Below are 25647 nucleotides of genomic sequence, written 5' to 3'. Positions count from 1 at the left end.
GGGGCTCGGGGTGTCACTGCACCAAGCCGGGCCCACCATTCACCAGCCTCCATCACAGACAGGCTGGCAGGCTGGAGGACAGGGCCCTGCAGGGAAGGGGCAGACAGAGGCTCTGGCCAGAGGCCACACGGGCAGCGGTCTCCCCCTGCCCCGTTGGACCTTGTCTGTTGTCACCAGGGACCGGTGACAGGAGCTGAGTTCACCTCTGCGGCTGCCACGGCAAGCCGCTTCCCACACTCGAGGATGCTAGACCCCAGCTTTCTGTGGCCAGAGGAGCCCAGGTCCCCGCCCCGACGGGAGGCTTCTCGGCCCAGGGACGAGGTGCGGGCCGCCGTGGCTCCATCGCCGGAGGGTGAAGAGTTGAGAGGATATCTGGGGGGCGGGGGGTGCTCGGCGGGCCAGGTGGAAGTGCCAGAAGCCCTGGGCGGCGGGCATGGAGAGGCCACGTGCTGGGACTCTGCCAGAGTCAGTTTTATTAGGGCGAAGGGGCCCTGGGGGTCCCGACGGCCGGGGCACCCCCTGCCCCTCCCTGCACCCCCGCCCGGGATGGGTCAGCCCCAGCTGTAGAAATAAATTTTCTGCCAGGTGGGCAAGTAATCCATGAGCGGCCCTGCAACGAGAGAGAGTTCGGGGCTGAGGACCAGACTCCCATCTGACTCTGCTCTACCTAAGGCCCTTCTCAGCCACGCTGCCCCAATACGGCTACTCACATCCATCCAGCCGGGAGCCCCACTGACTCTCCCGCCTGCCTGACCCTTGGGAGGCAGCAGCGGCAGCGACCTCTGTCCCCCTTTACAAAGACCCTCAGGCTCAGAGAAGCCACGTGGCTGAGGTAAGAGCTCCGAACAGCCTGGTGGGCTTCAGTCCCGCCGCAGAAGCCCCAGAGAAGCCCCAGGGGTGTACGGCTCCAGGATCCCGAGGCCGGGCTAAGGTTGACAGCCCAGTGTGGCCCAACACTCCTCTCAGGACAGGGACCTTCTTCCAGCAATCCCTGAGGCTCTACGGGCCGGCCTGGCCCTGCCCAGGAGCTGCCACCCACCCAACCTGACCTCTGGGCTCCCTCTCCTGACTGTGTCAAGAATCAAATGACAAGGGCGTCTGGGTGGCTCAGTTGGTTAAGCGACTGCCTTCGGCTCAGGTCATGATCCTGGAGTCCCGGGATCGAGTCCCACATCGGGCTCCCTGCTCAGCGGGGGGTCTGCTTCTCCCTCTGACCCTCCCCCCCTCTTGTGCTCTCTCTCTCAAATAAATAAATAAATAAAATCTTTAAAAAAAAAAAAAATCAAATGACAAGGAGATAAAGAGGAAACAGTCAGGGACACGGGGCCACTCGAAAGATCTGCGATACTCGGTAATCACACCCCCATTCCGCACTTACTTGCAACCAGGCCAATGCCCGGGACGTGGTCTGCCAGCAGCTGGAGCAGGAAGAGAATCCTCGCCCTGCAGAGAGAAGATGAGCAGGAACTGCCTGGCCTGGGCTGCCCACAGCTCAGCTTGGGACTGGTGCTTCCTCACAGCATCCCAAAGACTCCCGCCGCTCTCTCCCTCGTCCTGCCCTTCCTTCTCCTGAGCCAACACACTCCTGGGGCAGCCCCAACACAGGGGTGGTGAGGGCCCAAAGGGAAGGACAGCCCCACCCTGCCTTCGAGAAACCCCCAGTAAGCCAGAAGCACTGAGCCACACTGAAACCTCGCGAGCCAATGTTGAGTGACCAGGCCCGGCGGTGGGGGGGGCCCACACTCAGTGGAAGGGGCAGGGGCCAAGACCCTATTTTTTTTAAGAGACAGGGCTTTCCCACAGGAGAACCTGGGGTGAGACGATAGCGTTGGGGACGGGAACAAGAGAAATGATGGTAAGACTCGGTATTTGTTAAGTGATTCTGTACCAGGTGCTCCTGTATGTCTGAGATCATTTAAGGCCTTCCGCGACCCTATGAGGCAGGCAAGAGCACGTCCCCGTCATACAGAGGAGGCACAGAGAGTTTCAGTAACTTGCCCCAGGTCACACGACCGGAAGGCAGCGCGGCCCGAGATGACAGTCGGTCTGACAGGAAGGCCAGAGGGTTCCCTGCAAGGCCTATACCCCAGAGCCGCTCAGCAGCTTGCTCCCTTTCCTCCGGGGTAACCAGAACTTCTCCGGCAGGTTTCTAGACCTTTCTCAGTCTGGGCCACTGCTGTGAGGGTGCTAGGCTGGTCTGCTCAGCAGGGGCCACACTAGAGGCTTGCCGCCTGTGGGGCCACCTCTGCGGGTACTGTCGCCTCAAAATGCCTCAGTTCCGAGATCCTGGGGCTTCGCTTCCTCTGCAAAGTGCAGGCCGTCTGTGGGGGGAGCTCATATGGTCCATGTAAGTCTCTGGAATATTCCTTTAGAGCAGGGAATAGGATTTGGCTTTAGTACTTGTGAGCCTGCAAACTTATCTGAAAAGAGGAATTACCAGGCCACGCTATTTGCACCAAGGTGGTATTGAGTATGGCACAAACTCACTTCCTGTGGCCTCAAAACCAAAGCAAGCCAAACCAAACCCAAACAGAGGCTGTGCGGCCACAGTATTAAACGTAATTCCAGGGACTACTGCCATCTTCCAGCAGAGGACTTAAGACAGGAGCCTCCAGTCTGTCTCCTGGCCCCTGTCGCCGTACAGAGACCCCTCCTCAGATCGCAGTCTGATCTCAGGCAGTCACCCGGCAGGCCTTGGGGCACTTGGCCCCAAGCCACCCCCTACTTGCCACCAGTGGGCCCTCTGGGTCTGGCCCTCACAGATGACAGAGCAGGCATGGCGGCGGCCCCTGGCTCTGCCACGGCCTAGCTGGACGGCTCCGTGTAAGGTGCCCTGCTTCTCTGAACCTCAAGGGCCTCTCTGCAAAGTGGGGCTCCACACTACTGGGCAGGAAGAAAGCCCGCCCCTGCCACCATCCCCGGGGCCCTGCCCTCGGCGCGCCGCCCCTGAGTGACTCCCGCACACCCGGGCCTGCGGCCTGAGCGCCCCAAGGCAGCGCCGGGCTGGCACTTGCCACTGCACGCAGGTTGGCACACGGCAGGCGGTCGGCGAACCCTGGATGGGAGCGGGGGAAAGGCGTGCGCAGGGGCCGGGGCCGGGCCTCACTCGGAGAAGCGGTCGTAGAACGGGGAGCGCAGCAAGTAGGAGAGCAGCAAGATGGTCCGGCGCCGCAGCTCCAGCCGCTCCCTCCGGCTCAGGCCCTTCCTGTCGCTCAGGAGGCTCAGGCTGGGGGCAGAAGGGGACGCGGTCAGGGCCAGCAACGGGGCGGGGCGGGGGGCCCATCTGCTCAGGCGAGGACAGGCCCGCGGCACGAAGCCCGGCAGAGGGAGCGGACTCCCCAGGCAGGCCTGGGCTCACCTGGTCACGTCCACAGCCCCAGACAGGAGCCAGGGTGTCCACGACCGCTGACCCCATAGGCCCAGGCTGAGCACTGACGGCCAAGGTGTCAAGGAGGTCTCCGGCACACGGCCCACCCACCCACTCCCCATGGGGCCCGCCCCGGAGGGCCGGCCAGCGGCGGGCAGAGGATACGGTGCAGCAGGGGCCGGGCGATATACAAGGACTCTGCGATGGTCTCCTGCAGCCCCAGCGGGGTGGGGGGGGTGACCCTCAGCTCCTCGTGCTGCTGCCGCCGCCGGGCCTCCTGCTGCGGGGGCGCTCCCCAGTGCCTCGAGTGCAGGGACGGGGCTAGAACACAAGGGCAGCGGATGAGCAGGCAGGCCCGGGCTGACCTCCGCCCTGAGGCGCCCGGGGCCACGACATCCTACACTTACTGTTCTGGAGGGTTCGTACCACTCGGTTCGACCGCTTCCCCACGTATGACTGCTCCTGGCCGTCAGCGCTCTGGTCACCATCTAGCAGGGACAGAGAGAAGGCCATGCTGTCAGAGGGACATGTTTGCAGCGGAGCCCGCGGAGAACACACGTGCAGCGAACGCTCCTGGGCAAAGGGGGGAATGGGTGGGCGTGGGTAAGCCTGGACTACGGTGGCGGCTGAGGCCGGACGCTGTCGCCAGGGCCGTGCGCCAGCACTCTCCCCAGATGGGGAAAGCGCAGCATGACTCGTGGTAGGGGAGCCAGCCAAGAAGCCAGGCCTCCCAGGGACTGGAGTGACGGAGGGAGGGCCCATGTCTTCTCAGTCCTTTGCTTTCAATATGACCAGGTGGAAAAGCAAAGAACGATTCCCACAGAAGGCCAGAGGCATCAGGCCTAGAGGCCAACCAGTGAGGAGTCCAAAGCCCCGAAGAGAAAGATCTGCCGGGTACCCTGCCTCACGCAACTGTGGCTCTTGATATACAGAACGAGGCCCAAAGACACGGTCGGCAGGACCTCTGTCTCCTACTCATGCTGTCCCCCGTTCCACAAAAAAGAATGAGGACTCTGGTGCCAGGATTCCTGAGTTCAAGTTCTGATTTTGCCCCTAGCCTCATCTTTCTTTTTTTTCTCTGTACAATACAGGGTGATGAGAACAAACTGAGCTGATGGGAATAGATGTGCTCCACGAACAGACAACACTCTACTCAAGTTGGCTGGCTCTAAACCCACAAATTAACTCCGTGTGCCAGGCCACTCCAGAGCTTACCCGGGGGCTGTGCCTGGGTCTCCCTGTCCAGCGGAACGATGGGGGGTGAGGTCTGGAGGCCAGCCTTGAACCAGATCAGCAGAAGCATCCGCAGGACAGCCCTGGGTTGGGAGTACGGCAGGGCTGCAGGGGAGGTGGCTAGCCAGCAGGGGGCCAGGGGTGCTCTGGTGAACCCCACACGAACTGCTGGCCTGAGTCACCCCCACCCAGGGCCTGCCCTCCTCAGTCCCAACGTACTTGGCCAGCTGGATGAGGGCGATGACGAGCCAACGGCCCACTTCACCCCACACCTTGGCGGCCCCCATCTCCATGAACACCTCCACACACTCGAGCACGCTCAGCCATGTCAGCAGCTTCTGCTGGGACAGCGACTGCAAGGACCCCAGGCCAAGAGGTCAGGGTTGGGGCGGGGGGCCCAGGCCCAGGCCCTCCTCCTAGGTGATTCCTCTGACAGGAGAGGTGGATTTTCCCCTAAGACTACCCGTGTAGGCCTGAGTTCTCCAGATGGCAGAGGCTACTCTATGTCCCTGAAATTCAGTCTTTTCATCTGTGACAGGGGCACTAACAACTTGACCCTCCACCTAATGAGATGGCTTGAAGCTCAGATGGACGTAGGCACGGCTCACACTCTTGAGACCGTACATGTTACACACACGGGCTGGCGATTACTGCTTCACTCCCAAGTCCCCGTGCTGCCCGCCCTCAGCTCCTGACAGAATTCTCACCACAGGTAACTTTTTCCGAAGCTCCTTCCGCAGGATGCCATCATTGAGCAGCACAAGCAGGTTAGAGGCAGAGTACACTGAGGGTGGGGGGAAGAGTGTGGCCGTGAAGGGCTGGTTCTGAGGCCTCTACACCCTCCCCTTCTCCCCACAGCTGCAGGTATCACCTGTTACCTGCTCTACTCCGCCAGCCACAGGCCGTGTGGAAACCCACCTGCCTCCCCACCCACTTCCTCAGAGCTGCCCACTCCCCAGTATGATCTCGTGTGGGTGGCTGGAACAAGAAAGGAGGGCTTGATCTCGGCGACAAAGCAGCTACTGCCCTGCTGCAGAGCCCTGGTCAGCCAGCTGTCCAGAACTGCCCACCGCTCTCAGCAGCCATGGATGTGTGGTCTCGCCTCTGGGCCTCAGCTCCCTGCAGCCTGTCCCTGAAAGGTGGCTCCACCTCTACCTCCACTACCCTCCGGGGCTCCCCGGGCAAACACCTGAGGCAGTCACAGTCTGGGGCTCCTCGAATGTGCGAAATCCGGGCTTGAAGCCTGGCTCCGGGATCACCAGTAGCTGTCCCCTAACCTCCCTGAATTTCTGTCCCCTTTACTGGACACTGAGGACAGTAACAGTACATCGTAGGACTACAGGGAGGATTAACTGGGCAAAGGCAGGCAAGGTACTTGGGCCAGCCGCCTGACCAGTCAAGGTCCCCAGATTTGTCTCTGGACTATGGGGGGCCCGAGACAGTGGACTCAGAACCTTTGTCCGACTCAGCACAGGACCATGTAACGGAAAACCTAGGACAGCGAACCGGGGTGGTCCTCCCTCTGGGAAGCCCCGCCGCCCCCCATCCGCCCCAGAGCCCCGCTCACCCAGCTCTGACAGCTCGTGCGAATCGGCGAAGCGACCTGGGGAGAAGGCACAGGAGGCGACGGTGAGCGTTTGCCTCAGCCTGCGGCTTCGGGGCCCTGGACATCCCCTCCCTGTGCCCTACGGGAACGTGGAAGGAACTTCTCAAGCACAGCGATCACTACCCTGACTCCGAAGGGAAGGGGCCAGTGAGGTCAGAGGTCAGAGCCCCTAAGGGGTGGGGCAAAGGTCAGGGTAGCACCTGCCAGCAGGTAACTGAGGCCCCGCACTGCCGTCTCCAGCTGGGCCGTGGCGGCCGGGTGACGAGTCACGTACTCCTGGTAGCGGAGGCTCAGAAGCCGCAGTTTCTCCATCCTGCCCTCGGGACCGTCAGACTCACGGACCGACAGCACGACGAGCTGCAGCACCCTGCTTCCTGCGCCCTCCTTCCTGCTTCCGGTCCTAGGCCCGCCTCTTCGTTGCTTAACTTCCGAGGGCCAGAAGGATGATGACGTGAAGGGCCATTGAACCACCCTTCACCCCATTTCTTAAATCCCCTCCCACTAGGGTAGCGCTTAGCAACTGCGGGCCTAATCCCGCCCTCCCTGCTCCTTCAGGTCATTGGTTAAGCACACTCTCCGCCCCCGACCCCCCGGCGTTGTGGGGACCCGCTGCTTCCGCCTTCCGGGTGGGTTGCTCTTGCGCCTGCGCAGTTAACAGTTCCAAGAAAGCTCCCGCGGTAGTCTGAGCAGTTCATTCTAGAGAATGGAGTAGGATCCTGGAGTCTTTCCAATAGAACGCCGAGAGGCTCGAACGGGAGGACCGTATTTTAAAGGCCTGGGAGGTAGCTTGCAAAAGGAACTTCGATCAGACTTGGGGAGGTGCGGGGAGAGTCCTGGCAGGCGCCCGTTTGGCCAGTTGCCTCGTCCCCGGACCCCCACCAGACGTAGTGCTGGGGAAACTGAGGCAAGGAAGAATCCAGCCTTCCACGCAGTCTCGATTCCCTGGTCAGCCACTGTTAGTGCTGGGCTTCGGCCACAGTTCCCGCATGGACTGTGCGGACATGCACTCCCATCTTCGCGGAGAAAACTGTTTCGGCCTTCCGCTCTTGCCTGGGGTGACTTGGTCGAGTGTTTCCCTTCTCTGGGTCTCGAGTTTTCCCATCTGTAAACTGGTTTGAGGGGAGACTTGGTCCTTGAACTCGGGCTCAATCTCAAAGGGCTTTTCGGCCCTCGGATGCACCTCCCGGTCCTCAGCTGTTCCCCAAGGGGCGGGGGAGACTCCTGGGAATCTTCCCAAATCGGGTGGCCTCCCTGATAGGGGCTGTGGCAGGAGAGAAGCGGCCAGAGGTAGGGAATCTGACGCTCCGGGGAGGCCGCCACTGATTGGCTCCGTGGGGAAAGGGGCGGAGCCTGGGTGGGGTCAAGGGGCTGAGCCCTTGCGGACTGGCCCGCTGGTTCACCTTACTCTGAGAGTAGTAATACATTATCTTACCTGATTCTTTCTACGGGATGTTATCTGCAGGTGTGGAAAGGATCAGCTTAAGAACGCCCAGTCACATTCGAATCTTGGTCTAGTCTAACCACAGCATCTAGGCGGTTTAAGTAACACACCTTACTAGGGAGCCACAGCCCCTCCTTGCCCTCCCCTCTCCCTCACCCTCCTCTCCAGCTTAGTTTTCTTCTATATAAGGTGGGGAATCAGAGCTGCTCTCGCTTCTCATGCCAAGCAAAGATGACCCAGGGAGATGTGTCCAGGGGCTTCAGGAGAGGCTACAGGTCTTGGAGAACAGAGGGGGTGGTCGTGGGCATCGCCAACATCGTTTCTCACCACTTCCTGGGGGCCAGACTCACTCCTACACCACACCTGACCACCTTGCCATCTTGCCAGCTAGGTATGAACTCTTTTTCACAAATGGGGAATAAGAGGCTCCAGTAGGTGAAAGGACTTGTCCCAGGTCACATAGCGTGGCATTGGCCAAACGGACCACAACGTGTGTCTCCCACAGCAGTGCTCTCTCCTACTGCCCACAACCCAGCACGGGCAGTGACACAGTGAGGCCACTTTGTCGTGAGTCAAGTAAGAAGCTGGGATTAAGACCAGCGCTCAGGGCATTCAGTGTGGGGCTCTTTCTCCTTTCCTCCCTGTACCCCACCATCTTTATTTTTTTAAAGATTTTATTTATTGGAGAGAGACAGTGAGAGAGGGAACACAAGCAGGGGGAGTGGGAGAGGGAGAAGCAGGCTTCCCGCGTAGCAGGGAGCCCAGTGCAGGGCTCGATCCCAGGACCCTGGGATCATGACCTGAGCTGAAGGCAGACGCCCAATGACTGAGCCACCCAGGTGCCCCATGTACCCCATCATCTTAATGAACCTGTTCCCAAACCTCTCCTTCCCTGCAGGACTGGGAGAGGAGCGTGGGCCCAGCCACTTTGGCAGCAGCAGGGCTGCCTGAATTTCCTCTCCAGATCTCAGGACTGATTAGGTCCCAGAAACAAAGAGTGGAACGTGTGTGCCGGAGGCACCCAGCGCAGCCCCTCCCTGCTGGGTCCCTGCCTGGCATTGGTCACCTGGCTGGGCTGGAAGGGCCTCTGGGCAAGTTGGGCCAGAACCTCCCTCCTTCAGTCTGCCCTGAGCCACAGGAGAAGAGAGCTAGACCAGTCCAACAAGTACAGAGGAGGACACTGAGACCTAGAGAGGGGGCCTGACTGGGCTAAGGTCACACAGCAAAGTCCTGGGCAGAGCTGGGTCAAACCAGGTCTCGGACCTAGAAGACCAACACCCTTTCATAGGCCCACCCCTGGCTCCCATTCCCCCTGCCCCAGAGCAACCTCTCAGAGGCCCAGGAAGCGGCTCAGCAAGCAGCTTCCCCTGAGTAGTAAGGCTAAGGAGGAGGTGGGGCCAGCATTGTGAGTAACCACAGTAAGTTCCGAAAGCCCCAGCTCCCGTCACACTCCCTGGCCAGGCCCTGACCTGTGTGCTCTACCCTCTTCCTCACATTTATTACCCCCCTCCACCATCCCCATTCTCTGTTGAGGGGCTTGGGGAGGGATTTGTCCACCCCCACTCCAGCTCCAGGCTAGAGATGAGGGTCAGGGGATGCCGAAGGCTCAAAGTTCCAGACGCCAAGATGGCCCCTGCATCCCTTCATCTCCTTTTAATTCCCAGATGTGCAGGGAGCCACCATCAGTCTCCGTGGCAACCACTACCTCTAGCCTCCAAAGCTGGACTTTCCTGGAAAACCCCCATCTCCCAGAGAAAGGCATCCCAGTGTCTTGAAGGAGGAGACTTGAGGGGTCTAATGCTGGCCTGCTTTCCACAGCTTCTTTTGGGGTTAGGGTCTCCCAGGCCCTCACTTTTTATAGGTGAAGTTGGGGTAAGCTGGCTCACGGAGAGGCCTGGTGCATCCCATCCACGTTCTGCACATACTTAGTGTTTAGTGGGTGCTGGACCCTGGTTGGGCTCTGGGGCCCAGTACAGGACGAGATAGACAAGGCTCCAGTCTGACGAGCAGCCTTCTTTGGCTGGGGGCGGGGGTGGGGGGGGGTACCTATAAACAAGTCTGCAAGGTCAACTTCAGAGGAGTGCTAGGAATAAAATAAACCAAGGGATGTGGAAGGAGGAGCCGGCGTCAGGAGAATCTGGTAGAATCCAGGCAGAAGGAACATCAAGGGCAAAGTTCCCGGGCAGGAAGCCCTTAGAGAAGAGCCTAGGAAGGGGTCTGGGGAAGGGGTGGGTGTTCTAACAGGTCACTTCACTTCTTAGGGAAGGATGATGCCTGCATCACAGGACTGAGGGGAGGGTTAACTGAGATGAGGCTCGTCAAACCTCAGCACCGGGCCTGGCACGGAGAATGTGCGCTCAGCCAACCATGACTCTTGTCGCTCAGGGGCCAGAGCGCCCACCACTCCCTCCAGGGCCGAGGCCGGGCTGCGGGGTGCGAGGTGGGGCAGAGTGAGAAATCCAGTCTCAGCCCCAGTCCCCCGGTCTAGGCAAGGCGGTGGGGCGGGGGGGATGCCGATCCCGGTGCCCGCGTCAGGGAGGCCCCTTGCCAGCTCCCGGGCAGGACACGACCTTCGCAGGGCGGCTTTGTCCGGGCCGCGCAGCCAGGCGGGCCGGGCCGCCCGAAAGGCAGCGGGGGTGGAGCGGCCCCGGAGCTCCAGGTGCTCCGCAGCTGCCGGGCAGGGCTCGGCCGGCCCCGCCTCCAGTGCCCAGAGCAGGTGTCCCTGGCCCTCGAGGCCCCGCATTCCACTCCTTCCTCCTGAGCCCCGCCATCCCTTTGATTCCGGGCCCGGGGTCACGGGCCCCTCCCCCGTTGGGAGGTTAAGGGCAGGAGATGGGGCCTCAGAGCTGGGAAGAGGGGGATGGGCTCAGGGCAGGTGACGGGACTGGGCCTTCCTGGGTGCCTGCCCCCGCTCCCTCCAGACATCCTGGGGGTTCCCCGGGTTCCTCCCGGGCTTGGGGGGGTGGTCGTCCGATGCCGGGGCAGGGGCGGGGCCAGTCCTCCTCGCCCACCTCCCCCCACCCCCCTGGGGCCTCCCCGCCCCTTTGGGCTCAGCCAAGCGGAGGTGAAACCTGAACCCAGGTTGGGGGCGGGGCTGGCCTGCGCTTCCACCCCCTTCCCCTGCACCCCGGCCGGCTTCTGGAAGAGGAAGGTCGGGGTCCCCGGGCCGTTGGAACAGGTGAGGTGGCGACTCAAAGCGGGAGGGAGGACCAGGCGGCCGTCGGGCCCCGTCGCCCAAGGCTGATCCTCTCCCGCTTCCCTTCCCGATCTGCAGGGACAGCGATGGAGCCCGCAGCCCGCGGTGGAGCCCCGCCCTGAGCGACCCGCCGGCAGCCATGCTGCCCCGAGGGCGCCCCCGGGCGCTGGGGGCCGCGGCGCTGCTGCTCCTGCTGCTTCTGATCGGCTTCTTCCTGTTCGGCGGGGACGTGGAGTGTGAGCGCGGCGAGCGAGGAGGCGAGCGGAGGGGCCCGGGATCCTTCCCCTGCCCACTGACGCCACGTGTCTCTGCAGACGGGCGGCCGCGGGGGGCTGCTGCCGTCGACGGAGACCCGTCTGCGGACCGCGGGGGCCGCAACCGCTCGGACTGCGTCCCGCCGCGGCCGCCGCTGCCCAAGTGCGAGGTAGGTGCGCGCGGCCCCCCGGCGGCGGGATTCTCAGGGGCGCCGCGCCCCCAGCCGGGCCTCCCCGCCCGCCCCCCGGCACCTGTGGGAATCACACCTGGCGAGCCTCCGCCAGGTGGCTCCGGGACGGACCAGCCGGCCGGGAATGCCTCCCCTGCTCCCGGCCTCAGTTTCCCCATTTGTGAAATAGGGGTGGACTCCTGCTCCGCATCCCCCCGCCCCACTCTTCCTTAGCTCTGTTGCCGGGCGGGGCTCGGCTCCGCTGCCCCATGCCGGGCCAGCCCCGTCGTGGGTCCTTACGGTCCAGTGGGGGAGGGGCTGCTGCCCACCTCTGCGTCCCCTCCCCAGCTCTTGCACGTGGCCATCGTGTGTGCGGGACATAACTCCAGCCGAGACCTGGTCACCCTGGTGAAATCTGTGCTCTTCTACAGGTATAACCAGGTGTCAGGGTGGGGGTGGGGAGTCAGGCGTGGGGAAGGGAACACAGGCTTGGGCAGGATCTGGGAGCTCCAGTTACCCCATCTGCGCCACAGGGACAGTGTCCCTTCCTCCCTTGAAGGTGGTTCTAACAGTATCCGAAGCTGGGGACGGAAAAGCTCTTTGCAGAAGTTGGTGCTTTCACTCTGAGCCCCTCCGGCGGGTCTGGTCCCATGTTCTTCCCGCTCGGGCCTGTCAGCTTTCCTCACCTGTCCTTCCCAAAGGAAAAATCCACTGCACTTCCATTTGGTGACTGATGCCATGGCCAGGAACATTCTGGAGATGCTCTTCCACACGTGGATGGTGCCCGCTGTCCGGGTCAGCTTCTATGACGCGGAGGAGCTCAAGGCAGGAGCCCTGGCCCTTCTGCACTTCTTTCTGGCAGTGCCCAGCCCTGTCTTTCCTCCTAGGGCTTCGGGGGTGGGGGCGTGTGGGAGAGGTTAGAGCTGCCTGGGACCCCCCAGTCCCATCACACCTACAGAAGCTCAAATCCCTCATCCTCCCTGGGGTGTATGCCTTCCTCCCCCTGTGTCACCCGGAGTATGTTCTGGCACTCATACGCCCTTCTCTGCCAGGTTCATGCCCTGTCCTCCCCCCCCCCCGCCCCAACAGCCCCAGGTCTCCTGGATCCCCAACAAGCACTACTCTGGCCTGTACGGGCTAATGAAGCTAGTGTTGCCTGCTGCCCTGCCCCCTGAGCTGGCCCGTGTCATTGTCCTGGACACAGATGTCACCTTCGCCTCTGATATCGCAGAGCTCTGGGCACTCTTTGCTCACTTTTCTGGTGAGAGGCCTGGGACCCAGCCCCAGCCGGTACCCCCTCCCTGGCCTGTCCGGGCCTCGCTGTGGCCTAGCCCTGAGCCGAGGGCCAGTGGCAGCCTCAGGCAGCTCCCTCGTGCCCTCCCCTCCCAGACGAGCAGGTGATCGGTCTTGTGGAGAACCAGAGCGACTGGTACCTGGGCAACCTCTGGAGGAACCACAGGCCCTGGCCTGCCTTGGGCCGGGGATTTAACACAGGTGGGACAGTGGTGGGGGGCAGGCAGAAGGGGTGGCCACTGGTCTTCAGGCCCCAGGGACTGGGCAGGGCACTGAATGCTAGGAAATCCCCCCCCACCCCACCTAGAAGAATAGTGCTGTGGAAAGAACACCAGGAGAAGAGCCGGAAAACAGTTCCAATCTTCGCTGTGCTGGATGACTTTGGCCAAGCCACTCGGTCCCCCTAGGCCTCTGTTTTCTCACCCATTAAATGGGGATGATGTTGCCAGCCCTGGGATCACTGAGAGGGAGAACATGGCTGTGGAGGTGCTCTGTAAGCTGTGCAGTTCCCCCCTTCACCCCCAAGAGGAATGATGGTTGACCGAAGTGGTCCATGCTCCTGTCTGAACAGTCCAAAAATACCAATAAGTCAAAAAGTAAACATTCAAAAGACGTCTTCGTGACCCCTGACCCCAGGAGCAGGGTTAGCCCAGGTGGGCATGACGACCCCTTCCCCTGGGCAGGCGTGATCCTCCTGCGGCTGGACCGGCTCCGGCAGGCTGGCTGGGGGCAGATGTGGAAGCTGACGGCCACTCGGGAGCTCCTCACCCTGCCCGCCACCTCCCTGGCAGACCAGGTCTGGGGGAGCCTCTGACAGGGAGCGGTGGGAGGGTGGGTGGGGAGCAGGCTCTGGGCCGAGGCATGATGGCTGTCTCTGCCCAGGACATCTTCAATGCCGTAATCAAGGAGCACCCAGGGTTGGTGCAGCCTCTGCCCTGCGTCTGGAACGTTCAGCTGTCAGACCACACGCTGGCTGAGCGCTGCTACTCGGAGGCGTCCGATCTCAAGGTGAGTGGGGTGGGGGCCGAGCGGTGGGCTTCTGTTCCCCGTGCCCATCCCCCGAGTACCACCCTCCTGGGTCCCAGGTAATCCACTGGAACTCACCCAAGAAGCTGCGCGTGAAGAACAAGCACGTGGAATACTTCCGCAACCTCTACCTGACCTTCCTGGAGTATGATGGGAACCTGCTGCGGAGAGAGCTCTTTGGGTGCCCCAGCCCGCCCCCGGCTGAGGCCGAGCAGGTGAGAGGGAGCCGCCTTCCCTCGCCTTGGGGAGGCTCTGCCCCCTCCCTGCTCTGCTGGGACCTGGCCTCGTCTGGGGACTTGCCCTCCAGCCCTGGTCCTCGTCTCCCCGCCACCCCGTCAGGTGCAGCGGGCCCTGGCACAACTGGACGAGGAAGACGCCTGCTTTGAGTTCCGGCAGCAGCGGCTCACTGTGCACCGTGTGCACGTCACCTTCCTGCCCCACGAACCGCCGCCCCCCCGGCCTCACGATGTCACCCTGGTGGCTCAGCTCTCTATGGACCGGTGAGAGTGCCAGGGGCCAAGGCAGGGGCTGAGGGGCTGGGACGGGGGGAGGTTTCCGGGAGGACGGTTTCATTGGGTGGAAGGAAGAGCTCTCGCCCGCTGCCTGATGCTTGAGGAGTTCCAGAACTTGCAGACACTGGCTGTGGTTAGGAGCTTGGGTTTGGGGAATCGTGCAGGTGCCTGGAACTGCCCCTCTGTAGCTGTGGGACCACGGGCAAGTCTTAGTATCTTTGGCCTTTGGTGTTCTTATTTGTTACCTGGGAAAGGGCCCCCCTGTGGGGTAGTTGTGAAGATGAGGTAAGAGCAGCTTTAAAAGCCCCGGGAAGGGGCTCAGTAAGTCACGTGAGGGGGTGTCTGCGGCAGCTGTCCTGGGGAGGTGCTCCAGCCGGGCTGACCACCGCCCTCGCCCCAGGCTGCAGATGCTGGAAGCCCTGTGCCGGCACTGGCCGGGCCCCATGAGCCTGGCCTTGTACCTCACAGACGCAGAGGCCCAGCAGTTCCTGCGTTTCGTCGAGGCCTCGGCAGTGCTCTCTGCCCGGCAGAACGTGGCCTACCACGTGGTGTACCGCGAGGGTCCCCTCTACCCCGTCAACCAGCTGCGGAACGTGGCCTTGGCCCAGGCCCTCACGCCTTACGTCTTCCTCAGCGACATTGACTTCCTGCCTGCCTATTCCCTCTACGACGACCTCAGGTGGGCCTGAGGAGGGAGGGAGAGGAACGGCAGACGGGTGTGTGTGGACAGGGGCCCTAGGCAAGCGTGTGGTGGCTCCTTTTTGTCCTCTGTAAGATGGGGTTTGTATTGAGGCTGGGGGGGGGGGCGCTGCATCGGTTGTCTGGGCTGCCATAGGAGAGGAGGGGAGGCTGGGACCCGCTTCCCATAGCAGCTGTCCTGTGTCTGCCTCCCGCGGGGCGGTCCGGCCAGCCAGCCCTGGGTCTTGCGGCTGAGAAGTCAGGGACTCGCTGGGCCTGGAGCCGTCCCTGCTGCCCTGTTCACGGGCGCTCCCCGCGCAGGGCCTCCATCGAGCAGCTGAAGCTGGGCAGCGAGCGGAGAGCGGCTCTGGTAGTGCCGGCGTTTGAGACCCTACACTACCGCTTCAGCTTCCCCAGTTCCAAGGCCGAAGTGCTGGCCTTGCTGGACTCCGGCTCGCTCTACACCTTCCGGTAGGAGAGGCTCTGCTCCGTGCCCCACACCGCTCCCTGCCCCCCCCCCCCCACTGAGCTCCTAGCCTTAGCTTGGCGCCCTGCCCCATCCTGTTCCACAGGTACCACGAGTGGCCCCGGGGTCACGCGCCCACAGACTATGCCCGCTGGCGGGAGGCTCAGACCCCATACCGTGTGCAGTGGGCCGCTGACTATGAGCCCTACGTGGTGGTGCCACGTGATTGTCCCCGCTATGACCCCCGGTTTGTGGGCTTTGGCTGGAACAAGGTGGCCCACATCGTGGAGCTGGATGCGCAGGTGAGGATGTGCCTTGCTGCCCCCAGTTTCAATTTGGATACCTCCAGGCCCAGGGAGCTCACTACACCTCAGCGTGGCACACGGCACCAGTAGGCAGTACTATTAGAAGTTTCATCCGGATAGAACTAAGATCTGCCCTTTGACCCTCACTTTGGCTGTGAGGGACTCTCAAATAAGCCCGCTCCCCATCCCCCAGAGCTGCAATCCTCCCCCCAGCCCAGGCAATGAATGTCCATGTGCCTCCGCCCCTATAGGAATATGAGCTCCTGGTGCTGCCCGAGGCCTTCACCATTCACCTGCCGCATGGCCCAAGCCTGGACATCTCTCGCTTCCGCTCCAGCCCCACCTATCGTGACTGCCTCCAGGCCGTCAAGGATGAGTTCCACCAGGACTTGTCCCGTCGCTATGGGGCTGCTGCCCTCAAATACCTCACTGCCCTGCGGCAGCCCCGAAGCCCCGCCTGACCTGGTGCGTGGCTCACCCCTGCCCCCCGCTTGGCTCTCACAGGCCCCCTGCGGACACTGGAGCAACGCTGCCACCCTCCCCACCCTCCCCGCTATTTAAATTATTGAAGGTCTCAGTGGAAAGGGCTTCAGTTGGAGCACCTGCGGGGTGGGTCCTGGGGGCCTCCCCTTGCTGCTATCTATGGCTGGGGTCTACTCTCTCGGTGCCCCAGCTGTTTGGGGCTGGTTTCCCCATCTTCATCTGTACATCCCTTTTTCATAATTAAAGTTCTTCAAGCTCTTTTTCATGTTCCATCTGGTTTGGGGCATGAGGGTGTGGGTCAGCCAGGAAGAGGCTGAGTCTCCCTGGAGTTGCAGGAGGGCCCGGACCCGAGTGTGTCTTGCCCACCCTCCCCTGCCCCAAACCCAACACCATGAGGCTGAGAGACTTTATTTGGCTTTATTTAGTAAAATGTTAAAATAAATAAATACAAATTGATCAGCTGCTCTGGATCCCCCCCCACCCCCTCAAAACAAAAATGAAACAAACAAAAACAAAAACTTTGAAGCACAAAACTCCAAATACAAGTTCTACCAAGACTGAAATCACAAAGGGCGTGGACAAAGAGACAGGATTGGGGGCTGGCTGGCTCTTTTCTGCTCGGAGCTTGCTGACCTCTGGCTGCCCGTCCTGTCCCGCCTGACTGCAGCTTACCCTGGGCCGAGGACCCAACGACACAGAGGTACAGGGGCCAAAGGCTGCTGTGGGGGATGGCAGAGTCCTCAGGGAGGAAGGGCCTCGTGGGGAGAGGGGGGGAGCAAAGTGGAATTTGTGAGCCCTGCCCTTCCTCTACAAGGGCTTTAGAGTTCCACCGTGGCTCTCTGGAGGGGGCGACCCCCAGCGTCCTCCCCTTCACTAATGCCGGAGGGCCAGGGAAATCTTCCCGGGGGCCACCCCCTCCCTTGGAGAGGAGCGGACACCGAGGACGGCTATAAGTCAGGGTGAGAATGGGTCTCCTGTTTCCTGCCAGGGGTGCCCAGCTGAGGGGTGGGGGTGAGGCCCACAGTCATTTACACAGAGCGAAGTTCCCCTATCCAACAGAAGCCATGGAATCTGGAGAACCCAGGGCCTGAAGAATACCTGAGCCACCATCCATCTTACTACCCCAGAAGAGCCTTTTACCCCTGGGGTAAAAGTCTCCTAAATTAAGCCCTTTGAGTAAATCAGAAAGACCACACCCTAAAAGGGAGTGAAGGGAGGAAACCGCTTAGAGCGCATCGTGTGACTTGGGATGAGAGCCCAGAGAGGCTCTGCTGGCCCCAAGAGGAAGAATCGGAGATGGCTGGAGGAGCAACCGTACATGCAGACTTAGTGAACGTGAAACAGTCACCCTCACTCGCGGGGAGAGGCATGGGGCGGCCGTTGTGCCCGTTCGCACTGCCTGTTGAGCCTGAGCCAGGAAGAAGCCGGGACAGGCAGGCCCCGCAGGGAAACCGGGCACTCAGATGCATGCTGGCTGGAGGTGGCCGCAGGGCAGCGCCACCCAGAGAAGGGCCCACCTGGGGGCTGCCCCGAGCCTGGTCGCCCCAAAGGGCCTGATAAAGAAGGGAGAAAGCAGACCTCTGGATGAGTGCAGCAGCAGCGGTGAGACAAGACCCAGCAGGCTCCAGGAGAGAAAAAGGACCTGCGGGCGGCATTGGCAAGAACGTGAGGCGGGAAGATGACAGCAACATGAGCTCAGCAGCTCCAGGGTGCAGTGCCTGCGTCACGGGCCTGATCAAGGGCCCCAGACCAGCCACTCCCTGGCACGTGAAGTGACTGCGAAGCCAGCTGGTCTGAGATGTGCCCGTGAGCAGCTAAACCCGGGCATGGCCAAAGAGCAGCAGAGGGAAGGAGAGGGAGGTGGGGACAGCCCAGGTGAGGCAGGCATGAATGCGTGTCTCAGGTGGTCACAAGCACCCGCAGGTCTAGGGCACAGAGAGAGGGTCTTTTCTTGGCAGGACAGTAGAGGAAAAGGAGACAGGGTGACCAGGGCCTTTTCTTGGCAGTAAGTAGAGTTTTGGGATTTGAGTCCAGAATGTGGGGGTTTGGGGGCAGGGTTGCATTTGTACTCCACACTAGCTGACTCACAGAACAGCTCATACCTGCACTTAGGAAGACTCCACATCCCAACCCCAGGCAAGGCCAGAGTGTGAGTACTCACAACAGCAGGCAAAATGCTGGTCAGTGCCTAGCTGTACCCACGCCCCATCTCCCCCCGACACCCCGGGAATTCGCAGGCAGCTCCTTTTTGAGCAAAGGCCTCTAGTGATGATGATCGTTTCCTAACTCCTTTCAAGAAGAGACAGGTATCATGTGGCAACTCCCAGTCTCTGGGCCCAGACAAGTCAAATGGGAGAGCTTAAGACTGGGCGTACAGCCCGCTGCTGGGCTCTTAATCTCCGCCAACTATTCCTCCAACTAGTCCAGGCATCTCCAAAGCTCCCTGACTAGACGTAGCACCTTGGTTTCTGCAGGAGAAAAGGGAGCTCCTCTGTCCCTCTCAGGCAACCTCGAAGCCAGGGCCTGACTCTGAGGCCTGTAGAACAACTCCTAATCCCCTAACATTCCTGGGAAGAGGAAATGGCCAGTAGAGATGAGGCATATTTGACCTAAGAAGTGTCCCTTTCTCTTGAATTTGCTTTCAGGGTTCTAACTGGGATCTCTGGGCCTAACTGGGTGAGGGAGAAACTAATGGGACCTTTTCTGCCCCTCCTAGACTCTGGCCATTATGGAGTATGGGGCGGGCTTGGGAGAGCTGTCCCAGAAGAGCTGCGGCGACAAGCGCCTGCCTCCCTCCTGTGGGCCAGGCACGTGATGGGCCAAGGTCTCCGATGAGGGCACAAACCTGACAAAATTTACTTCCCACGAGGCAAGATGATAGAAATGGTCCGAGTCTTTCAGAACCCTGGTTTTCTCAAGGAGGAGACAGGCCAAGCCAAGGCAAGCACAGCGATTCTAGCCAAAGGTCGCCCAGGAAGCTTGTGGATGGGCAAAGGGCAGTAAACTCTATCGCCGGTACCTGGAGCCAGCAGGCAGAGAAAGCGGCTGGAGAGTCAGACCTCTTCAAAGGCAAGACAGACACAAAGGCCACCCTGGGGCTCTTTGTCTCAGGGACACCATGTACCCTCAAGACCTCTCACTCCTTTGTTCTTTCTCAGCACCAAGGGCTGATGCAGCCAGCCTGCCCCCTGCACCCTCCCACCAAGGCCAGGGTGCCTGGGCACCGATGAGTGTCACTGGCCGTGTCCTTCAAAGTTGTCCCCCAGGCACTCACAATGCTGGTGGCTGAAAGACGGAGAGCAGCACCAAAGGAAAGGATCTTATTTAGGCACCAGCCTTTTGCTCTAGCAAAATCCGAGGAGACAATGGGTAGGGTAGGGCCCTGATAACCATCCACACTCCATGTGGGCTTCAAAAACAGAAGCCCAGATCCCTGCGCCAAGAAGAGAGGACAGTCCTTTCCGAGGAGGGGAGAGTGGTGGGAGGGCTTGGCCGCTGCCCGTCAGGGCTGCAGTCGTCCAGAGGACAGAAATCATGGAGACTAGCCCACCAGTCTTGAGACACAAACACAGCAAAATGTCATCATGATCAGCAGGTTCTGTGCTAAAAAATTATAACTACACAGCATTTTCTCCAGTTCTGACACCTTTTTAATAGAAATCACTGTTTTTAGGAAACAAATAGCACTTTTGTAATTTTTTTTTTTACAATGTTTCTTACCTTGATCTTAATTTAAGTAACACTAGGAAGACCTCAATATCTTTTATTTTCCTTTTTAATTTAAAAAAAAGTTGTTGTTGTTGTTGTTTTCCCCAGATACAAAGATTTTTGCCCTTGCATAAAAAACAGTGCCCCGAACGATGACACAAGGACTCACACGGACTCACTGGACCTCACTGACACTATGATTCCTATTCTACCATGCACGGCCTCGACTACCCTTAATTGACTGTCAGCCTGAAAAACAGCTTTTCTATTCCTTATTTTAGTTTTTGTTACCAAAAAAGTAAAATAAACAACAAAATAAAACTTTTTTCTTAAAGAAAACAAAACAAAACAAAAATTTAAAAAAAGAGAAAAGAAACATCTCCATTCAATTCACACACACCTGGGTCGCGTGCTGCTTCGCTCAGAATCTTCTCTTCTTATAAATATAGAAAAGGGATGGAGCTTGTTTTCAAGTAAAAATCACTGATCCACCTTGTTTTCCCTCCTGGACACACACACCCTTCTTCCCTGCCCCGGGCAATGGCCCACCAAGCAGGCCTCTTGCCTGTTCTTGGAGAGGGAAGGTAACCGGATCATCCACGGGGATGCGCGCCAATTTGCCAAAGCGGGGAAGGAACGCGGGGAGTGGTGGGGGCGTCCGGGGCGGGAGGCGGAGTGTGTGGGAGAAGGACCCCGTGGCTGTCCTCGGTGTCCACTTCCCCGTGCATTGTGCCCCACCCCGGACAATAGGAAATACTGCTTATTTGATAGACTTTTCCCACCCCGGCTCCCTCCCATTCCCTCCCATCCCTCCTCTGGGCACTGGGGTTGGTTAAATCTCGATTTCCTTTTTTTTGGTTTTATAGTAGTGAAAGTTTAGAAACAGGAAAGCCCACACACTCTTTGGACTTGTCTTCTCTACCTAAACAAACGGCTCGGCAAATAAGGATCTGAAACCTGCTCTCCTCCCTCCGCCCGTCCCTGCTCCCCACCCAACAAAACGCAAACAAACCCATGGTGGCTGTGGAGGCTGCTGCAGGCACACACTGGTGTATAATAGAGAGAGTAAATATATTATTTCACTTGGCATGGTGCTGGCAAAGAACCTCCAGCTGGCACTATTTCATGTAACATGGTCCAATCTTTGCATGTACACACAGAATAAGAAGGATCAATTGGCAAACTCCGGTGCCACCCGGCACTAGCATCTTCTCTCTCTCTGGAACCAAAGAACCAAAAGAATTCTGTACTTTCCAGAAGAAATCCGGCTTTGCTTTTCTAGAGTCTTCAGTGTTTTTGCTCTCCTGGCCGCCGGGAGCCTGCGGCTTCTCCTGGCGGGGCTCTGTTATTTAGTCTCGCCCCCCTGGGTACAGTTCGCTGTGCAGCTCTGGGGGGAGGGGGAGGGGGCCGGCGTGGAGGTGGCGGCGTTGGCAGGGGGGGTACAGTCCGGGCCGTTGGAGATGGCCCCCACAGTGGCCTCAGAGTCTACAGGTTTGGAGAGGTCGATGCCGTGGATGAGGCGGATCAGCTGTTTTACCTTCTCCAGGGAGCTGTGCATCTCCTTCTGCCGGGCCAAGATGGTATTCTTCATTTCCATGCATTTCTGCAGCAAATGAGAAGGGCAGTGGCACTGAGCCTCCGTGGCTTTTCTGACAGGCCTGGCAGCTCTCTCCAGGGAAAAGAACCCTGCTGGCTGGTGTGCAGCCCCTAGACCTTGCTCTGCTCTGCACTGGAGGGGGCACTACCGCCCAACGAGTGAGTGGTTTAAGAGCCAACCCTGCTTGACACTAGGACTTAAAACCAAATGTGAATTACCACTCCAACGCTACAAAATAAAAGCAATTTAAAAACAACATTCCCAGAGCTGCGCTCAGGCTGGTTTGGGCAGGTTTTGGTATGCCTCTGCCTTGCAAATGGGTGCTAATGTGCTCAGGACTGGACTGAGCTTTCGAGAGTAGAAAATGAGCCAGTGGCATCTGGATCCAATTTGAGGGCTACTGAGGATCACTTGGTCGGCAAGAATTTAGAGGCAGGCCTAGGGTAGCACAGTGATACTTGGGAGAATCAAACACTGCAGCCAAGAGAAACCCTTCTGCTCAGTCATGGACTTGTAGTCTTTTGCCCTTTTGCCCAAGGTCTCCCACAGCTGCTGGCTTCTGTTCTAGGCAGGAAGAGAGATGAAACCTGCATGCCATGGGGAGTATGGTGACGAGGAGAAAGCAGTGGAGTGGGACAGCCCAACTGCCACCAAGTCCAGGGTCCCACCTCCTGTCCACGAGGGCTGAGGCCACCTGGCTCCAACAAGGGGAGGGGTACCTACTCAAAGAGAAATAAAACTTGCTCTGGAGGAGCCTCAGAATCTCTGCTGCAAACACAACCTGGACAGGCCAGGCCGGGCAGTATTTACTTCCAGTACTTGTCTCCAGGAACCTCTCTTCCTCAGGCTGGTCAGGAAAACCTGGAGACGCAATCAGCAGGGTGTGGAAGAAAGGATGGGAGTGACGGGCCATGCAGACAGACCACTAACTAGGACGACTAGAAAGGCTTCTATGCAGGGACCTGATCTGTGTCTACCTGGCGTGGGGAGAGGCTTCATACTCCTCCCAAACCCACTCAGGAACACACAGGGGTGGTGGCCATCCTGCCGTAGCTGCTACTTCATCTCTTTAGCCTGGAGACTGAAAATCCTCTCTCAAATCAAAGCCACTGGGAGGTTCCAGAGCTTGGCGAAGACACCATATACCAACTGGCCACCTGTCCTGAGGGCCAAATTGTAACTGCAGGCAAACTTTGCGTCCATCCCAAGTTACCTGTGTTAACAAGCTAAAGGACCCGAATCCACCCTTGGGAGCCACATGGACTATTGTGCACGTGGAAGGGTCCTCCTATCTGTATCCATCGCCGAAGGCATGAACTTTACTTACACTTATAGAATTGCTGAGCTGTTTCACCTTCTGCTCTAGTTGTTCTCGTTCTTGTTTTAAATCTGAACTCCATTTAAGTAATTTCTGTTTCTCTTCTTCCTTTGCTGAAAAACAAAAAAAGAAAAGAAACGGTTTTTAACAATAAATTCTTTGAAAAGGCTACTATGTTCAGAATGCTGGCCAAAGAAGGCATTTTGCCCAAAGTTCCCCTGAGCTCCAGTCAGCGTGCAGATCATGCCCACCTAGACTTTCCCTTATTCTGTGTATAGCCGGGTATGCTAAGAAAACTAACTGTCAGTGGTGTGGGCCTGGCTCTAAGTAAGATGCTGCTTCTCATTTTTCCTCCCCAAGAAAATACTACACAAACTTTTCAATTTGTTCAAGAAAAGCTTTTCATTTGTAACTTTAAATTTCCTTTTGAAAACAAAACAAATGCGGCCTTCCCGTAGTTTTTTTTTTTTTTTTAAATCAAGGGGAGGCTTCCACAAAAGGGGGTGTGGATGATTCTTTACCTGCTTTGTAGGCGATATAGGAATGAACAATTGCTAAAGTTCCAGGCCACGGAATTGCTTCTTCCTTCTTCAGCATCTGAAACAAGGTTTAGAATTTTACCTTGAAAGGAGGTATAAACACACATCCCCTGTGTAGTGACAAGCAACGTGTCTTGTCTTATGGTGGACTTCTGGTGCCACGGCTGCAAAACCCTGCTCTGTACTTTCTAGACTATGAAGTTCCAGATGCTCCTGACAAGATGAGGTTCAAGGACAGGAAAAGCCAAGCCACTCGAGCCCCAGCTTGGAAAGAGGCTGGGACCTGGCTGGGCATTCCCAGCTCCTCATGTACACTACACACGAGGCCCAGCAACCCGGGCAGCCACAGCCACTGGCATCCTTGACCGGCCTGTCTCAGGTGTCGCTTTACATGTCCCTCAAAGACAGCCTGACCAAGGAAACGAAATGTCATTTCCAAATACTAAAGTATAATCTGGACCTGGTGCAGAAAATTATCAGATGGTCAAAGAGCAGCTTCAGGAGAGAACACAGAGAGGTTGGTGTCTACTACCTGGTGCAGATAGTAGGATGAGGACCAGGATTAAAAGGGGAAAACCAGAATTCTCTCCAACAGGATTCCAAAGACCTGAGTAGCATGCCAAAGCTTGCTGAGCTATTAGGTCTATTTATTATTTATACTTTGCCTACTTCCAAAAAAGACTGAGACCACTTATCATAAAAACATAAAGGAACATGGATAGTTGAGAAAAAGAGGCCAGAAACTAAACAGAGAAGAAGGGAAGAGGCTAGGACAGTTTCAAGCCCATGAAATAGTAAGACGGCCACTTTACAGTTAGTTCTCTGGTCCTGGTGATGATATAGGTTAAAGGTGAAACTGTTGTTATTTGAATTAAACAGTCAATTGGGCACTTTCCTTTAAGGGTTTTATTTCCAAAAGAAGAGTCTCAAAACCACCTACTGGGTTTGGACCATTCTTAGAGAAAGAGGCTGAAAGTCTTATGGCTTTGAAAGAGCAAGGTCATGAGAAGATAAGTCATTTTAAATAAAGGGAAGCAGTTAGAGTCTTTCCACCTATACACAGACTCACCATCTCAGTTATAGGACAGAGAAGCTTGAGAGGATGGACGCTACGAGGGTGAGTGCGGTGCCATGAACAGACCAGAGGTGCCCAGGGGAACTACCAGGAGAGGGAAGAGACTCCGCCATTCCCCCAGATCTGAGGGGAAAGGAGGTCCTCCTGACCGCACTTAACTCCTCCTCAGCCCATCACTCTGTCAGACCCACCCATAGTACCTGGTCCTGACATCTGGGACAGATCCACATGCCCTTGGGAATCGTTTTCAGAGGAGGGTCTAAGCAGTCCAGATGATACACACGGGAACACGTGTCACACATAAGCAACTGGCCGCTTTTTCTGCAAACGCTGCAAAAATCCTCATGGATATCACCCTAGGAAATTGAGAGGAAAGGTAAGAGAAAGGACAAAAAAGGTAAAATGTGAATGTTAACATGCACATTCTGGACATGTATGTTTCAGGATAATTAGCTGTGCCCCCTCCAACATGTTACAAAAGCATTCAAGGAAAGAAGGAATTACCAATGGCACAGCCCCCACCTGCTCCATATAGCTGAGGCTCAATGGGCAGGGAGAGTATCCTCAAACGAGAGTTGACAGAAAAGCTCTGTAACCACCTGGGCCCAAGTAAGCTTTCCAGGTGATAGCTCAGCACTTAGGTTCTGGTACAGCCCAACCCACAAGTCATCAAGTTTGAAGCCACTGGAATCCATTTATCAAAATGTTCCACAACATGATACAAACAATTCTCATTACCCATCATTTTTAGGGGAGTTCAGGATTGGGAAAAGAAGACAGACAAGAAATGGAATTTTACTAAATTCTTTGCTTGCTCAGGGAGAAAAAATACAGTGCATGTTCAAATGGGAAAAGATTAAGTCAGGAACAAATTACACTCACACGGGCTTTCTAACATGAAGAATTTAAAAAGCCAGAGCAACAGCTGATAATGTTCTCTTAAAACCACTATTTGGCATTTGCTGTGCAATGGGCCATTCCATGCTGGGAGGCTTTATTCCTCCCCATAAAACACGTCACCAGATGGAAAAAGACGAGCAGCCCCTGTGCCTGTCTCCCCGCCCCCACCACCGATAGTGCTGGTTCTCAGGTAAGTCTGCTGGAGCCCTCCGAACAGAAGGCCCCACCAGAAAAAAGCAGATCTACTTAAATTGGAGAGGAGGACACTGCGGGGGCGGGGGGAGGTATTTAGGTCAAAGGTATTTTTCAGCACGTCCATTCCTGGCCTGTTCTAGGAACAGGACTGATGAAGACCCACGGGCAGGAAGACTGAAGGAACGTGCCAGCGGTTACAGCCAGCAAGGCAGCGCCACAGCTTGGAGCCCCCTCTTTGCTTCCAGTATGTTGGTTTAGATTTCTAGGCTGTTCTGCCAGAAGGCC

The 25647-nt window shown here is 58.0% G+C and overlaps 3 protein-coding genes across 37 annotated transcripts in view; 1 reads left to right on the top strand and 2 right to left on the bottom strand.

Moving 5' to 3' along the window:
• Positions 1–133: 133 nt before the first annotated feature.
• Positions 134–7483, bottom strand: PEX16 (peroxisomal biogenesis factor 16). Of its 6 annotated transcripts, none has more exons than XM_081798222.1 (11): positions 6481–7479; positions 6168–6203; positions 5308–5384; positions 4820–4953; positions 4583–4683; positions 3775–3855; positions 3533–3688; positions 3359–3435; positions 3107–3226; positions 1379–1443; positions 149–610 (listed from the first exon to the last, which is right to left on the bottom strand). In XM_081798222.1, the coding sequence occupies exons 4-11, from the start codon at positions 4891–4893 to the stop codon at positions 247–249; spliced, it is 1038 nt and encodes a 345-aa protein (XP_081654348.1). In that variant the 5' UTR covers positions 4894–4953; positions 5308–5384; positions 6168–6203; positions 6481–7479; the 3' UTR covers positions 149–246. The 6 variants fall into 6 exon arrangements, with proteins under 6 accessions (XP_081654352.1, XP_081654351.1, XP_081654348.1 ...); XM_081798220.1 differs by having other exon boundaries at positions 159–610; positions 6407–7477; XM_081798221.1 differs by having other exon boundaries at positions 451–610; positions 3015–3226; positions 6407–7476.
• Positions 7484–10673: 3190 nt separating this feature from the next.
• Positions 10674–20093, top strand: LARGE2 (LARGE xylosyl- and glucuronyltransferase 2). 6 transcript variants are annotated; one of them, XM_081798228.1, is made up of 15 exons: positions 10674–10825; positions 10922–11267; positions 11616–11698; positions 11969–12092; positions 12357–12528; positions 12657–12761; positions 13244–13356; positions 13443–13568; positions 13646–13801; positions 13926–14086; positions 14499–14777; positions 15098–15247; positions 15349–15544; positions 15799–16012; positions 18747–20093. In XM_081798228.1, the coding sequence occupies exons 2-14, from the start codon at positions 10983–10985 to the stop codon at positions 16006–16008; spliced, it is 2160 nt and encodes a 719-aa protein (XP_081654354.1). In that variant the 5' UTR covers positions 10674–10825; positions 10922–10982; the 3' UTR covers positions 16009–16012; positions 18747–20093. The 6 variants fall into 6 exon arrangements, with proteins under 6 accessions (XP_081654354.1, XP_081654358.1, XP_081654355.1 ...); XM_081798230.1 differs by lacking the exon at positions 18747–20093 and having other exon boundaries at positions 10675–10825; positions 10922–11079; positions 11158–11267; positions 15799–16290; XM_081798232.1 differs by lacking the exon at positions 15349–15544.
• Positions 16434–25647, bottom strand: part of PHF21A (PHD finger protein 21A) — a 190241-nt gene continuing 181027 nt past the window's right edge. For 24 of the 25 annotated variants that reach the window (XM_081798239.1, XM_081798236.1, XM_081798251.1 and 21 more), the window contains 4 exons: positions 24468–24623; positions 23175–23250; positions 22663–22766; positions 16434–21341 (listed from right to left, as the gene is read on the bottom strand). In XM_081798239.1, the coding sequence (XP_081654365.1) occupies positions 21084–21341; positions 22663–22766; positions 23175–23250; positions 24468–24623 (594 nt within the window). In that variant the 3' untranslated portion in view covers positions 16434–21083. The other variant, XM_081798254.1, reaches the window with a different exon arrangement.

This window comes from Leptonychotes weddellii, chromosome 11 (assembly GCF_054177405.1).
Source record: "Leptonychotes weddellii isolate Sample4059 chromosome 11, ASM5417740v2, whole genome shotgun sequence".
NCBI lineage: Eukaryota > Metazoa > Chordata > Mammalia > Carnivora > Phocidae > Leptonychotes > Leptonychotes weddellii.
The sequence above is the reverse complement of the archived record's forward strand: the minus strand, read 5'-3'. Positions and strand labels throughout refer to the sequence as shown.